The sequence below is a fragment of the Felis catus genome, chromosome X (assembly GCF_018350175.1).
Source record: "Felis catus isolate Fca126 chromosome X, F.catus_Fca126_mat1.0, whole genome shotgun sequence".
In the NCBI taxonomy this organism is placed as follows: Eukaryota; Metazoa; Chordata; class Mammalia; order Carnivora; family Felidae; genus Felis; species Felis catus.
Window position 1 is genome coordinate 58,413,519 of NC_058386.1, and position 14,897 is coordinate 58,428,415.

General features: G+C 38.9%; 1 protein-coding gene across 5 annotated transcripts in view; it reads left to right on the forward strand.

Moving 5' to 3' along the window:
• OGT (O-linked N-acetylglucosamine (GlcNAc) transferase) overlaps window positions 1–14,615 on the forward strand; it is a 36,373-nt gene extending 21,758 nt beyond the window's left edge. For 4 of the 5 annotated variants that reach the window (XM_004000621.6, XM_004000622.6, XM_019823959.3 and 1 more), the window contains 8 exons: window positions 586–711; window positions 1,398–1,568; window positions 1,684–1,800; window positions 1,891–2,061; window positions 5,937–6,089; window positions 7,761–8,013; window positions 8,693–8,816; window positions 12,349–14,615. In XM_004000621.6, coding sequence (XP_004000670.1) covers window positions 586–711; window positions 1,398–1,568; window positions 1,684–1,800; window positions 1,891–2,061; window positions 5,937–6,089; window positions 7,761–8,013; window positions 8,693–8,816; window positions 12,349–12,523 — 1,290 coding nt within the window. In that variant the 3' untranslated portion in view covers window positions 12,524–14,615. Of the gene's footprint in view, window positions 1–585; window positions 712–1,397; window positions 1,569–1,683; window positions 1,801–1,890; window positions 2,062–5,936; window positions 6,090–7,760; window positions 8,014–8,692; window positions 8,817–9,624; window positions 9,846–12,348 lie in introns of all 5 variants that reach the window. The other variant, XR_006593358.1, reaches the window with a different exon arrangement.
• Window positions 14,616–14,897: the final 282 nt, after the last annotated feature.

Genomic DNA, 14,897 nt, shown 5'->3' on the forward strand with positions numbered 1-14,897 from the left:
CCTGCATTAATGTAACTTGTGTTGTTCTGTTTTGCATCTATGACTCTGAATTTTATTTGATGCCATTAAGACGAATTGAGTTAGTTTGAGGGGCTCCTGGGTGGTTCAGTTAAGCATTTGACTCTTTATTTTTTATTTTTTTAACGTTTATTTTTGAGAGAGAGAGCATGAGTGGGGGAGGGGCAGAGAGAGAGGGAGACACAGACTCTGAAGCAGGCTCCAGGCTCTGAGCTGTCAGCACAGAGCCCGACGCAGGGCTCAAACCCACGAGCCGGTAGATCATGACCTGAGCTGAAGTCAGACGTTTAACTGACTGAGCCACCCAGGCGTCCCAAGCATTTGACTCTTCATTTCGACTCAGGTCATGATCTCACAGTTGTGAGATCTGTCTTGAGATCAAGCCCTGCATCAAGCTCTGCTGGGTGTGGAGCCTGCTTAAGGTTCATTTTCTCTCTCTCCCTCCCTCCCTCCCTCCCCCTGACTCCTGCTTTCCCGCTCATGCTCCTGTGCTTGCTCTCAAAGAAAAAGAAAACTAACTGAATTAGTTTGAGATTATACATAGTGAGTTCTTTTTTTATTCCATAGATTCCCTGCAATGGAAAAGCTGCTGATCGCATCCATCAGGATGGTATACACATCCTCGTAAATATGAATGGTTATACCAAGGGTGCTCGAAATGAACTCTTTGCTCTCAGGCCTGCTCCTATTCAGGTAAAGAAGTTCATGATAATTGCTCACAATGTTTATTCAACTAAAAAGACAGTGATGTGGGTCGTCCTCCGCCCCCGTTTTTCTGACATTTGAAACATGCTTGACATAAGAATAAAAGTATAGGGGCTTGAGTGTCCGACTCTTAATTTTGGCTCAGGTTGTGATCCTAGGGTCATGGGATCAAGCCATGTGTCAGGCTCCATGCTGAGCATGGAGCCTGCTTGAGATTTTCATATATTCTCATTCTCTCTCCCTCTCTCCCTCCCCCTCCTTCCCCCTCCCCCTCCCCCTCCCTCCCCCTCCCTTCTCCCCTCTCCCCTCTCCCCCCTCCCCCTCTTCTCCCCCTATTTCTCCTCTTCCTGTGCCCCTTTACCCTGCTTGCACTTTCTCTAAAATAAAATGAACAAAGAATAGTTCTTGAAATGCACAGGGACAAAGAATTCTGAGTGTAGAATACAATGCCCACAGGTACATGTGTATGGAAACTTGCAATTCATACTTGGGTACAAACGGTTCTGTCTTGTAAATCGGAAAAAACATTTTAGCACTTAGAAGGTTAGACTAAAATATTACTTGATTCCTCTTGGCTAAAGAAGTCATCCCTCCTTGTTTGTTTCTTTACTTATTTAATTTAGGACTCCTATGGAAGGTTTTTAGTTTTTGGCCTAATTTTTTCTTTCTTTTAGGCAATGTGGCTGGGATACCCTGGGACTAGTGGTGCGCTTTTCATGGATTATATCATCACTGATCAGGAAACTTCTCCAGCTGAAGTTGCTGAGCAGTATTCCGAGAAACTGGCTTATATGCCACATACATTCTTTATTGGTGATCATGCCAATATGTTCCCTCACTTGAAGGTAGGTAGAAAAACAGTGCTATGTGGGAATTGCAAAGAACTGTAGTCATTTATTTCCTTGCTATTGTCTATGCATCCTAAAAGATATGTGTGTGAAACTTTTTTTTTTTGATTAGAAAAAAGCAGTCATCGATTTTAAGTCCAATGGGCACATTTATGACAATCGGATTGTTCTGAATGGCATCGACCTCAAAGCATTTCTTGATAGTCTGCCAGATGTGAAAATTGTCAAGGTCAGAACCTGGTCAATATTGTCATTGAAACAAAGTTATCTGCATTTGGGATCTTTTCCCTAATGATACGTTTTGTTGTTTTTCTTAAAGATGAAATGTCCTGATGGAGGAGACAATGGGGACAGCAGTAATACAGCTCTTAATATGCCTGTTATTCCTATGAATACTATTGCAGAAGCAGTTATTGAAATGATTAACAGAGGGCAAATCCAGATAACAATTAATGGATTCAGTATTAGCAATGGACTAGCAACTACCCAGGTGAGAAGAGACAAATAGAATGTAATGTGTACCACCAACTATTCATTTGTCTCCTTTAAATCTCATAACTCCAGGAGGTATAAGCATCATTATCCCTGTTTTATAGAAGAGGAAATAAAAGTTCAGTGGAAATTGGTATCTTCTATAGCTTTGTCTTATTTTAAATATCTGTTGGATTCAGCCAGCTGGTCACTTAATGAGGGTCTACTGTATTAACAGTATCTTACTGTTTCCTATCTGTGGCTTTCCTCTTAAAAATGGTGAACTATCTGTAGACTTCATACAATTTCTTCTGTAACTCAATCTTTCCCTAGTTAAATCTCTCTACTTTTTAAGACTTTCAGTTCAGGCAGCTTCTCCAGGAATCCATTCCTGTCCTTATCATTAATCTCACCTTTCCCGTTCCATTGGTACCTATCTGTTCTGTTTCTTTAATGTTTGGGTTATATTTTTACATGCAGCACAACATGTTATAATTCCCTGTGTTTGTATTTATTCTCCACTGAGTTCAATTACTTTAGGGCCCATGTCTTAGCCACAGTAATGTAGTATTTGTTCAATAAATATATATTGCATGTTTGAATAAGTGAATAGGTAGCACTGTCAAGATATTAGAAGGCAAGGAGTTAACAGTTTTACTGGTATAACATTTCATACCAAGGGTGCTCAAAATGAGCTCTTTACTCTCAGGCCAGCTCCTTTTAAGATAAAGGAATTAATGTTGGGCTAAACCGACAGGGGTGTGTTTTTTCTTACTCTCTGGTTACCTGTCCTTTGGAGCAATAGGACAGACCTATTTGACTCAAGAAAAACGTGTGTGTGTATGTATGTATGTGTGTATATACATATATACACATATATACATATACATACATACATATGTATATACATATGTATGTATGTATATATGTATATACATACATATATATGTGTATATATGTGTGTGTGTGTGTGTATATATATATATATATATATATAGTTCTTGACATTCACAGGGACACAGAATTTTGAGTGTAGAGCACAATGCCCAAATGTATGAAATGTCCATACACACCTGGAATAGTTACATAATGGAAGATAGTACCCAGATGTGTGGGAATTGTAAGATTATAAATGTGTACATACTTAGAAATAGTGGCAATCAATGTGAGGAGACACAGTAGAGATCATTTGGAGGAATGATTTAAATTTAGCCTTCAAGGGTGGGTGTGATTTAGAAAAGGACATTTCATTTATTAAAGTGAGCAAAAACTTGCTTTTGAATTAATAGGGTTTTGAAAAGAACTTTTTGGCTTGAGTGGTAAGTTTCAAGGTGTAGTCCTCACTGCTCCCAATTAAGATAATTCTGTAACGTTTTTCTTTTCTTTTTTTTTTTTTTTATGTCATGGATATTTTCTCATACTTGAAATGACATGACTTTCAAGGATTATACTTTTTGGCATCTTAAGGAATCTTTATTAATTAAAAAATGCCAGACTATGCTGACTTTCTAAAAATTTTTATTTTTTAATTTAAACCCAAGTTAACATATAATGTAATAATGGTTTCAGGAGTAGAATTTAGTGTTTCATCACTGACATATAACACCCAGTGCTCATTCCCTCCACACACACACAGCACCCCTCCAGCAATCCTGTTCTCTGTATGTAAGACTTTCTTGGGGTACCTGGGTGACTCAGTCATTTACGCATCTGACTCTTGATCTCAGCTCAGGTCATGATCTCATGGTTCGTGGGATTGAGCCCCATATCGAGCTCTGCTGATGGCACAGAGCCTGCTTGGGATTTTTTCTTCACCTCTCTCTCAAAATAAATAAACTTAAAACAAAAAAAGAGTCTCTTATGGTTTGCCTCCCTCTCTGTTTTTATCTTATTTTCCTTCCTTTCCCCTATGTTCATCTGTTTGGTTTCTTAAATTCCACGTATGAGTGAAATCATAATGATATTTACCTTCTGACTTCATTTAGCATAATAAATGCATCCTAGTTCTATCCATGTTGTGGCAAATGGCAAGATTTCATTCCTTTTGATCGCTGAATAATATTCCATGGTATGTATACATATGCCATATCGTCTTTATCCATTCATCAGTTGATGGACATTTGGGCTCTTTTCATAATTTGGATATTGTTGATAGCGCTGCTATAAACATTGGGGTGCATGTGGCCCTTCAATTCAGCATTTTTGTATCCTTTGGATAAATACCTAGTAGTACTATTATTGAGTCATAGGGTGGCTCTATTTTTAGTTTTTTTGAGGAACCTCCATACTGTTTTCCAAGTGGCTCTACCAGTTTGTATTCCCACCAGAAGTGCAAAAGTGTTTTCTCCAGATCCTTGCCAACATCTTTTGTTTCTTGAGTCGTTAATGTTAGTCACTCTGACAGGTGTGAGGTGGTATTTTCTTGTGGATTTGATTTGTATTTCCCTGATGATGAGTGCGGTTGAGCATCTTCTCATGTGTCTGTTAGCCACCTGGATGTCTTTGGAAAAGTGTTCATGTCTTGTGCCCATTTCTTCACAGGATTATTTTTTTGGGTGTTGAGGTTGGCAAGTTCTTTATAGCTTTTTGGACACTAACCCTTTATCGGATATGTTATTTGCAAATATCTTCTCCCATTCAGTCAGTTGCCTTTTAGTTTTGCTGATTGTTTCCTTCACTGTGCAGAAGAAGCTTTTTATCTTGAGGTCCCAGTAGTTCATGTTTGCTTTTGTTTCCCTTGCCTCCAGAGACATGTCAAATAAGAAGTTGCTGCAGCCAAGGTCAAAGAGGTTTTTTTTGCCTGTTTTCTCCATAGGATTTTGATGGTTTCCTGTCTCACATTTAGGTCTTTCATCCATTTTGAGTTTATTTTTTGTGTATGGTGTATGAAAGTGGCTTAGGTTCATTCTTCTGCATGTCGCCATCCAGTTTTCCCAGCACCATTTGCTGAAGAGACTGTCTTTATTCCATTGGGTACTCTTTCCTGCTTTGTTGAAGATTAGCTGACCATACTTTTGTGGGTCCATTTCTGGGTTCCCTATTCTGTTCCATTGATCTATGTGTCTGTTTTTGTGCCAGTACCATACTGTCTTGATGATTACAGCTTTGTAATACAGCTTGAAGTCCAGAATTGTGATGCCTCCAACTTTGGTTTTCTTTTTCAACATTGCTTTGGCTATTCAGGGTCTTTTCTGGTTCCATACACATTTTAGAATTGTTTGTTCTACCTCTGTGAAGAATGCTGGTATTATTTTGGCAAGGATTGCATTGAATGTGTAGATTGCTTTGGGTAGTATTGACATTTTAAGAATATTCTTCCAATCCGTAAACATGGCATGTTTTTCTATTTTTTGTGTCGTCTTCATAAGTCTCTTTCATAAGCTTTTTATAGTTTTCAACAGATAGATTTTTTTTTAACGTTTATTCATTTTTAATAGTGCATGAGTAGGAGAGGGGCAGAGAGGGAGACACACAGAATCTGAAGCAGACTGCAGTCTTTGAGCTGTCAGCACAGAGCCCGATACCGGGCTAGAAACCAAGAACCATGAAATCATGACCTGAGCCGAAGTCGGATGCTCAACCAACAGAGCCACCCAGGCGCCCCCAGCATACAGATCTTTTACCTCTTTGCTTAGGTTTATTCTTAGGTATTTTATGGTTTTTACTATTATTGTAAATGGGATTGATTCCTTGATTTCTCTTGTGCTTCATTATTGGTGTATAGAAATGCCACAGATTTCTGTACGTTGATTTTTTTATCCTGCGACTTTGCTGAATACATGTATCAGTTCTAACAGTTTTTTGGTGGAGTCTTTCAGGTTTTCCACGTAGAGTATTATGTCATTTGAGACTGTGCTGACTGTAAATGTAATCATGTTGTTTTTCTTGTTCTAGATCAACAATAAAGCTGCCACTGGAGAGGAGGTTCCTCGTACCATTATTGTAACCACCCGTTCCCAGTATGGGTTACCAGAAGATGCCATCGTGTACTGTAATTTTAATCAGTTATACAAAATTGACCCTTCTACTCTGCAGATGTGGGCAAACGTGAGTATGCGTAGATTCATTATTCATGTCTAGAGACTACTAAAGATTATTATGTAGGCCGTTTCGCTGAGGCTGCCCTCTATCCCTATTCAGGAGCTGTTGTGCTCATTTCTAAAATGTTGAAAAGAGTAGGTTTTTCAGACGTTTTTGATTTCTCTTTCCAGCGTCTAAATATTACAGCATGAGCCTTTTTAATTTATGTATTCAACACCAGGGATCACACTTTTTCTTAAAGAGCCATCTTGTATATATTTTTGGTTTTGCAGTCCATACCCTGTTAACATTTGCTGAACTCTGCCATTGGAGCAGGAAAACACCATTAAACATTGTGTAAATGTATGAGTGAGTGTAGGTGTGTTCCAATAAAGTTTTATTTAACAAAACTGGCAACATGCCAGATTTGGCTTCCAGGTTCTAGTTTGCCAGCCCATTGTCTAAACTGATAGCAAAGGTGTACATCTGCCCATACTTAACATTCTTGCAATACTGTAGAGTTATAACCAGGAAGGAATTGATTTATGCCATTACCTGTCAGTGCATTCATCAGACCAGTTTGCACAAACAGGACCCCTGAAAGTTTTAAACTTTAATATAACTGGCTCTTATATAGAGCTAAAATATCAGATAATTGTGTGTGTGTGTGTGTGTGTGTGTGCGCGCGCGCGCGCACGCGCGTGTGTGTTTAAAAGGAAAGGTGTGGGTGGAAGAGAAAGCCGATGAGTACAGGCTGAGTATCCCTTAATCTTTAGTTGCAAGTGTTCAAAAAAATCCAAAAACTAACAGCTTTTTCAAAAGTTTATGGCAAATTTATTTGACAGCACACCTGCCCTAAACTGATGTTAGGCTGCTTTTTGGTCTTTTATATATTCCAATAAATACGAGTATTCCTACATCTCAGTGCAGAGGTACTAGTGTGTTTATAGGGAGTTGCTGCTGAGGGTATTATATATATGTACTATACTGCTTTTTTGAAATCTGAAATCCATCTGTTCTCTTATCTTTCAGGGAAGGGATGGTAAACTTGTGTGGTAACATTGAATAGGTGTAGATCTAAATCAGGGGTTGGCAAGACTATGGCCTGTGGACCAAATCCAGCACACTGCCTGTTTTTGTAAATAAAATTTTATTGACACACAAGCTTGTTTGCATATTGTCTATGGCTGTTTTCCAGTGACAAGGGCAGAATCAAGCAGTTATAACAGAGTCCATGTGGCTGCAAAGCCGAAAGTATTTGCTCTCCAGTCCTTTACAGAAAGTCTGCTGACACCTAATCTTGATTAAGCACATAAAGTTGGGCAAGTGTGAGCTGACTTTATTTGTTGTGTCATGGTGGGGGATTTAAAATTTGAGATGGAAAATTTCTATCTCATCGACAAAAATCACTGCCAGTAACAATTCCCACAGGACGCAGCTGCCTCAGATTTTGCCAATTAGTAACTTGTTTTGTGTCTTACATCAGTCTTCTCTTTCTTTGAACTCTGGGGACAGCTAAGCAGAACAGGAATGTATGATTCAGTTGATCTCATTCATCTATGAAGGAAAGACAAAGTTCACAGCAGGCTGCTCTGTGGGTGACAAGAGTAGACTGCTAGAATTATTAGAGCTCTGTGGGAGCCTTTCTTGAGAAGGGTGGAGCTGCTACTAAAAATTATTCTTATTTCCCCCTTTCAGATTCTGAAGCGGGTTCCCAATAGTGTGCTGTGGCTGTTGCGTTTTCCAGCAGTAGGAGAACCTAATATCCAACAATATGCGCAAAACATGGGCCTTCCCCAGAACCGTATCATTTTTTCACCTGTTGCTCCTAAAGAGGAGCATGTCAGGAGAGGCCAGCTGGCTGATGTCTGCCTGGACACTCCGCTCTGTAATGGGCACACCACGGGGATGGATGTCCTCTGGGCAGGAACACCCATGGTAACTATGCCAGGTGAGTTGCTGATAAATCAAAGGAATCTTCTTTGTCCTTTTTATTTTTTTAAAGTTTATTTTGAGAGAGAGAGGATGAGGGAGAGAGAATCCCTAGCAGGCTCCATGCTGTCATCCATGAGCCTGATGCAAGGCTCGAACTCATGGACCGTGGGATCATGACCTGAGCTGAAATCAAGAGTCAGACACTTAACCAACTGAGCCACCCAGGCGCGCCCCTGCCTTGTTCTTTTTATTTATTTTTTATTTCCTTTTAACATATCTTTAGAAGTTTATTTCTTTTGAGAGAGAGCGCGAGTGGGGGCCAGTGGGCAGAGAGAGAGGGAGACGGAGAATCCCAAGCAGGTTTGTGCTGTCAGTGTAGAGCCTGATGCAGGGCTCGATCTCACAAAACCGTGAGATCATGACCTGAGCCGAAACTAAGAGCCAGACATTTAACTGACTGAGCCACCCAGGTGTCCCTTTTCCTTGTTGTTTTTAAAATCTCCCTGGGGAGACATTTTTAGGTGAAAATTTGTGTACTAGAAACAGCGTTTAGGGCAAGATGATAAATGAGCTTTGTTCATGTCTAAGCACTTTGCTTCATTCTCCTCCTCTGTATTGTGTGGGTACTTAACATAAATAACAATAACTGCCGTTTACATTCTCAGACATGCAGTTTGTTCCCTTTTTTATTACAGGAGAGACACTTGCTTCTCGAGTTGCAGCTTCCCAGCTCACTTGTTTAGGTTGTCTTGAGCTTATTGCTAAAAATAGACAAGAATATGAAGACATAGCTGTGAAACTAGGAACGGATCTAGAATAGTAAGTAAACTTCTATGAACAAATTGCATGGTAAAGGAGATAGATGCAGAAAATTTAGAGGGAATATAGGTGTTAGGAAATGAAATCAGTAAAGAAGGCTAATATGAAATAGGTGGATTAGTTGTACGATCTCTAGATGAGAGAACTTTGTAAACTTTCGTAAACACAGTGGCCAATAGGTTTTACTATGTAAAGGGTAAATGGCTGAATAAAAGTGAGTCAAGAAAATTAAAAGGCAGGCAACGGGGAAAAAATCTTTCGTTTCTGATGTCAAGTAATAATAGCCTGGCTATAGAAAGACTGAAGAACATTTATATCTTAAATTCTTTAATAGGAAAGTAAATAAGGAAATGAGCAGACAAGTCACTGAAGTGGAAATACAAATGGTTAACAGGGAAAACGTTTCAGCCTCTGTAGAAGTATAGATATAACACTGTGTTATACCCAGTATTTGCCTACAAAATAAAATATTTTTAATATGATACCATTGAGGGAGCACTGAGGTGCTGGCTTTTTCATACATTTCATACAGTGAGTAAGTTGGTATAACCCTTCCTCGAAGATTTTAAGAGCGTTTTAAAAAAACAAAACAAAAACCAGACCTTTGACGCTAATAGGGCCAAATCTTCACTGTAGCATAAGGGGGGGGGGGGAAGCATAACTTCAGTGCCCCAAGTGGATGGGAATTAGAGGGGTGGTGCTTAGATAAGTGATGCTTTAGCCATACAATGAAGTAGTGTTTCTCTCTTAAATGAGGCTTTTCTTTCGGTGTTATGGGTAATTTTTTTCTTTGTGTTTTTCCGAGAAGTAGCATATTCTAGAGAAGTTTAAAAAAGCACCGTCTTTGAATTAGACTGCCTGGGTTTGAATCCATGCTCTCCCACTTACGAGCTTTGTGACTTTGGGCAATTTAGTCTCTGTGCCTTGGTTTTTCCATCTGCAAAATGGGGATGAAGGATAGTACCTACCTTGCAGAGACTTGAGGATTAAAAAAAGGCGTTCCATGTAACGCACTTACAAAAGTTCTTGGTAAGCATTCAAAAGATATGAAGCATTTATTTTCAAAAATTTTCTCTATTGAACATCATATACATCTAAGAAAAATGGTTGAAAATTTTGAATCCAGCCATTAAAAAAAGTAAGATAGGTGTTCTTCAGTCCAATATAACTATAGTAAATCTTTTAGTGTATTTAAAAAAAATTTAGAGCTTAGTTGATTTCATACAATACTTTTTCCCAACATTCTGTTATAAAATTTTTCAGTTTTATAGTAAATACTACCTACTGCCTAGATTTTACCACTAACATCTTTGTATACTTAATCATGTATCTTCCCATCTATTTATTCCTCTATCCATCTAGCAGTCCATATTATTTGATTGATTTTGAAGTGAATTGCAGACATCCGTACTTCAGAATGGACATCGTTAACTAGAGTTTAATTTTTTTTTTGAGGCAGAATTTATATACAGTGGAATATACAAATTTTAAATTTGAGTTTTGAGACATTCCTTTATAACCCAAACCCATGACAGTATATAGAACATTATCCTCACTGCAGAAAGTTTCCTCGTGTTCCTTGTTAGTTCATCCTCCACACCAACCCTCAGAGACTATTCCTGTTCTGATTTTTTCCCCCATCAAAACTTTGTTTTGCCTTATATAAATGAAACTGTACAGTTTGTACTCTGAATGTTTTCACTTACGGATAACATTGTGAGGTTTAGCCATGATGCTGGCTTATATCAGTACTTCATTCTTTTTTATTGCCGAATAGTATTTCATTGTATGGATGTACCATATCATTCTCCTGGTGACATACAGAACTTAGAAACATAAGATAGAGCACTGACGTACTTTTATCTGGAAGGTAGCATTAATATGATTATGTATGGGTTGAGGCCAACAGATAATGTGTAGGCATTGTACTAGTTCTGTCACAACAGACATTGAAATTTTTTTATTGTTTTTAAAAACGTATAGGAGTGGTCCAGCTTCTTGCTCTAGTAGTAATTGTCTCCACAGAAGAAGAATCTTGTGACAAATTACATTTTTAGAAGAGGAGTAGAGGATTCTTTTCCCTTTTTCCCAGAAGAATTGTTTTTTTTTTTTTTTTTCCTGTCTCTGAGCAGAACCATGGTCTTGGTGATATTCGTAATACTTTTTTTAAATGTTTTTATTTATTTATGCATTTTATTTATTTATTTATTTATTTATTTATTTAGAGACAGAATGTGCAAGTGGGGAAGGGACAGAGAGAGAGAGGGAGAGAGAATCCTAAGCAGATTCCACACTATCGGTGCAGAGCCTAGTGTGCGGCTCAAACTCATGAACCGTGAGATCATGACCTGAGCTGAAGTCAAGAGTTGGATGCTTAACCAACTGAGCCACTCAGAAGCCCTGGAACGCTTTTTTTTTTTAAAATATCGAAATAAACAGTTCATATACAAGGGGGAAATGATGGCAGTAAATGTAGCACATTTCTTATCCCTTAGGGTATTTTTCTTATTAAGATATTCATAAATTGAATACTTCATATGTTTGTGCATTGGCTATTGTAAATGATGCTTCAGTGAACATCTTTGCATGGCCAGGTTTGCCTGTATCTCTGATTATTTCTTGTGAATAGATTTAAAAGTGTTCATGATATGTCAGAGGGTTATGGCCATTTAAGTTTCTTAACACACACATTGGTAAATCGCTTACCAAAAGGGTAAGCAGTGTACATTCTAACCAGTAATACATAGGAGTAGGCACGTGTCCTTGCCAATTCTTTTATTTTATTTTTTTTAAAATTTTTTTCTTTTTTTTTTTTTCTTCCATGTTTTTATTTATTTTTGGGACAGAGAGAGACAGAGAGCATGAACGGGGGAGGGGCAGAGAGAGAGGGAGACACAGAATCGGAAACAGGCTCCAGGCTCTGAGCCATCAGCCCAGAGCCCGACGCGGGGCTCGAACTCACGGACCGCGAGATCGTGACCTGGCTGAAGTCGGACGCCCAACCGACTGCGCCACCCAGGCGCCCCTCTTTATTTTTTGACGTTTATTTATTTTTGAGACAGAGACAGAGCATGAACGGGGGAGGGTCAGAGAGAGGGAGACACAGAATCTGAAACAGGCTCCAGGCGCTGAGCTGTCAGCACAGAGCCCGACGCGGGGCTTGAACTCACGGACCGTGAGATCATGACCTGAGCCGAAGTTGGCCGCTTAACTGACTGAGCTACCCCAGCACCCCTATTTTAAAGATAGAAATGAGATGACGGGGGAAAGCATGGTGTCTCTTGCATATACTTCTTTAGGAATGAGCTGAGTATTTTCAGAGGACATGGGTAAACTTGATTGTAAGTGTTAGCATTATGTTAGTTGTGACCCTTTAATTTTTCAACCTTGAGGTCAGGGTGGCCAATCAGGAGAGAAAATTGTGTGAAGTTCAGTCATGTATTTTACCACAAGGTAACTAGGTATTTATGAGGGCTAGTTCTGAGTTTCTGCTCTGATTTTAAAATTTGGTTCTTTTTGTTTTCTTACCTAGCCTGAAGAAAATCCGTGGCAAAGTCTGGAAGCAGAGAATATCTAGCCCTCTGTTCAACACCAAACAATACACAATGGAACTAGAGCGGCTCTATCTACAGATGTGGGAGCATTATGCAGCTGGCAACAAACCTGATCACATGATTAAGCCTGTTGAAGTCACTGAGTCGGCCTAAATAAAGACCGTGTGGACAGGAGATTACCCCTGTACCTGAGCCTCAACTTTCCAGGGAAAGGGAACTAGAGAACGTACTTTTTACTTACTGTACAGTATCATGTTGCAGATGGGTGACAAATGATCATAGAATAGCACAGCCAGACTTGCTTCCTGCATGATAGGGAGAGACACGAGATGGGAAACTGCTGTCCCACAAGGAATCTCCACAGAATTTTGCAGCAATCAGGTGGTGCGTAGGTCTGGAAGGTCTGCTCTCCTTTGGTCTTCCATGGGATGGTTAGTGTGGAGGGGAGATGGAGATTTGTCCAGCCGTTTTGTGATTCCATGGATTGATCAAGTCTTCTGAATTGATTTTTTCTTTATATTTTGGGTATTGGAGCTTTTAAAAATGTTTGGTTTCAGGTATTTTTATTCACGTGAAGTGTATATGATTCTCTTGAGATAAGGTTTTAAGCTAAAATGTTGCCCCTTGTTTTAGTTTCTGAACTCTACAGATTAACGGGGACTTTGCTGGTGTAGTCTTTTTATAGGTTTTATAAACCACTTGAGCCTATATCAGTCATTTTAGTGTCTGACCTAATGTTTGGAACTATCAGTGCTTTGTTGGTTTAGATGATGACTTAAACATTTTGTTTTTCTGGTCCGTTTCCCATTTCCTTCTCTTCCCTTCCCCCACTTTAAAATTTCTCCTGTAACTCAGCTGACGAAACGAAGTCTGATTTTAAACATCCCAGAGTGTTTCTCTTAAACACGTCATCTGGTGCCAAATGAAAATTCTTAGGAGTGATAATTATGCAGGGCGTAGTTGTGGTACTGCCATTGATGATGATGATATAGATTTTTTGGGCCTAGTTTTGACCTATTTCACCAGTGTTTTACCTTTGACTGCCCCTCTATGCTGCTTCCAAAAGTGATAGTGTGTGATAAGATTTTTACCTTCCTTTCTCAAGTTTGTTTTTTTAAGTGAGTCCTGTTCTTCCTATTTCTTTCAGCAGAAATGAAATCCCAGGTAAGTATAAGTATTCGCATATTTGATCAGTAAGTCACAGTTATCTTCAGTACATTGAATAATGTTCATCAGAAAACATAGGTAAAAAGCTGAAGGACCAGCTGTGTAAATGAGTAATTATTTTTCAGACCTTCTAGGGTATTATATAATAACTGTCTTCTGGACTTGAAGTCTGTACGGATCAGCCTCAGTGGTAGCAAACTGCACTGCTACTTGATTTGGAGTACAAATTAGACTTTAGCCCTCCTGGAGCTTGAGTTCTTGGTATTAAAAACCATAGGAATAAAATTATTGAATTTCAGCAAAGGATCGAGGGCTTGAGGCTTAAACAAGCCAACATATGAATATATGTTTTGTGTTGCTGTACTGTACTTATGCTATCCAGTAACAGATAATTTTTGTCTGCTAGTAGTGTTCTAGATTATAATGTCTTTCCAAAGCGCTGAGGCAGTGCACCTATTCTGTAGTTGCAGCTGATGCCTGAATGTATCCTAGTTGACAAATTATTGATTAATAAGAACTTGAATTTCTGAAAGATTCTTACTGTTAACCAAAATCTGAGCAAGGAGTCTCCGATGTAATTCTTGCCAGAATTACATGGTAATGAACTGTGTGTACCTTCTAACAATGTAAATCAAGAAACATCAGTTTAGGGATTTAATTTATTTTTTACCCGATTGAACTGTCAGTTAAAGGTTGCCAGCATGGTTGCAGATAAACTGATGTTTGAAATTCACCAAACTACTTCATGTGGAATAGGATAATATACTTCCAGTGCCCTCAAGGCTGTGGCCTTACAGCCATTTTACATAGCACATCATTCCTCCTATAGGGATGAACTTTTTCCTGGCACGAAAAGTAGCCGCTCTGGTTGAAGCTTTGCTTATTGTAATAGGCTTTTGTTTCCAGGTAACATGTCTGTGGAAGACCTAATTCTGAATAGAGATATAGATATTATTGGAAACTAATTGTTTTTTCTATTATACTCCGCTTTATCAAAAAAGTAAACATTTAAATTGTGCTACAGAAATCCAGATGTTGTCTTGCGATCCTTAAACAATAAATGAATGATTTGCCCTTACTGTGGCTGATGTATTTTGTGTTCTGTTAAATTGAGCGTTGGACAGAATAATTGGGTCATCCAGTGATGAAGCTTACATGTGAACAGCTGCAAACAACAAAAGGACCAGATTTCCCTAGTGTAGCTGCAATATTAAGTGTTAGTTTTCTCAGGTGTCGTAGAGGGGGTGGGGTTGGTTTATGACCCGTTACAATGAGGACAGAGCCTGTAACTCCCAGCACACCCATTCATGTTTTTTTTGTAGTTGTTTTGCTTACGACTGCTCTGGCTTCATCTGTCGCT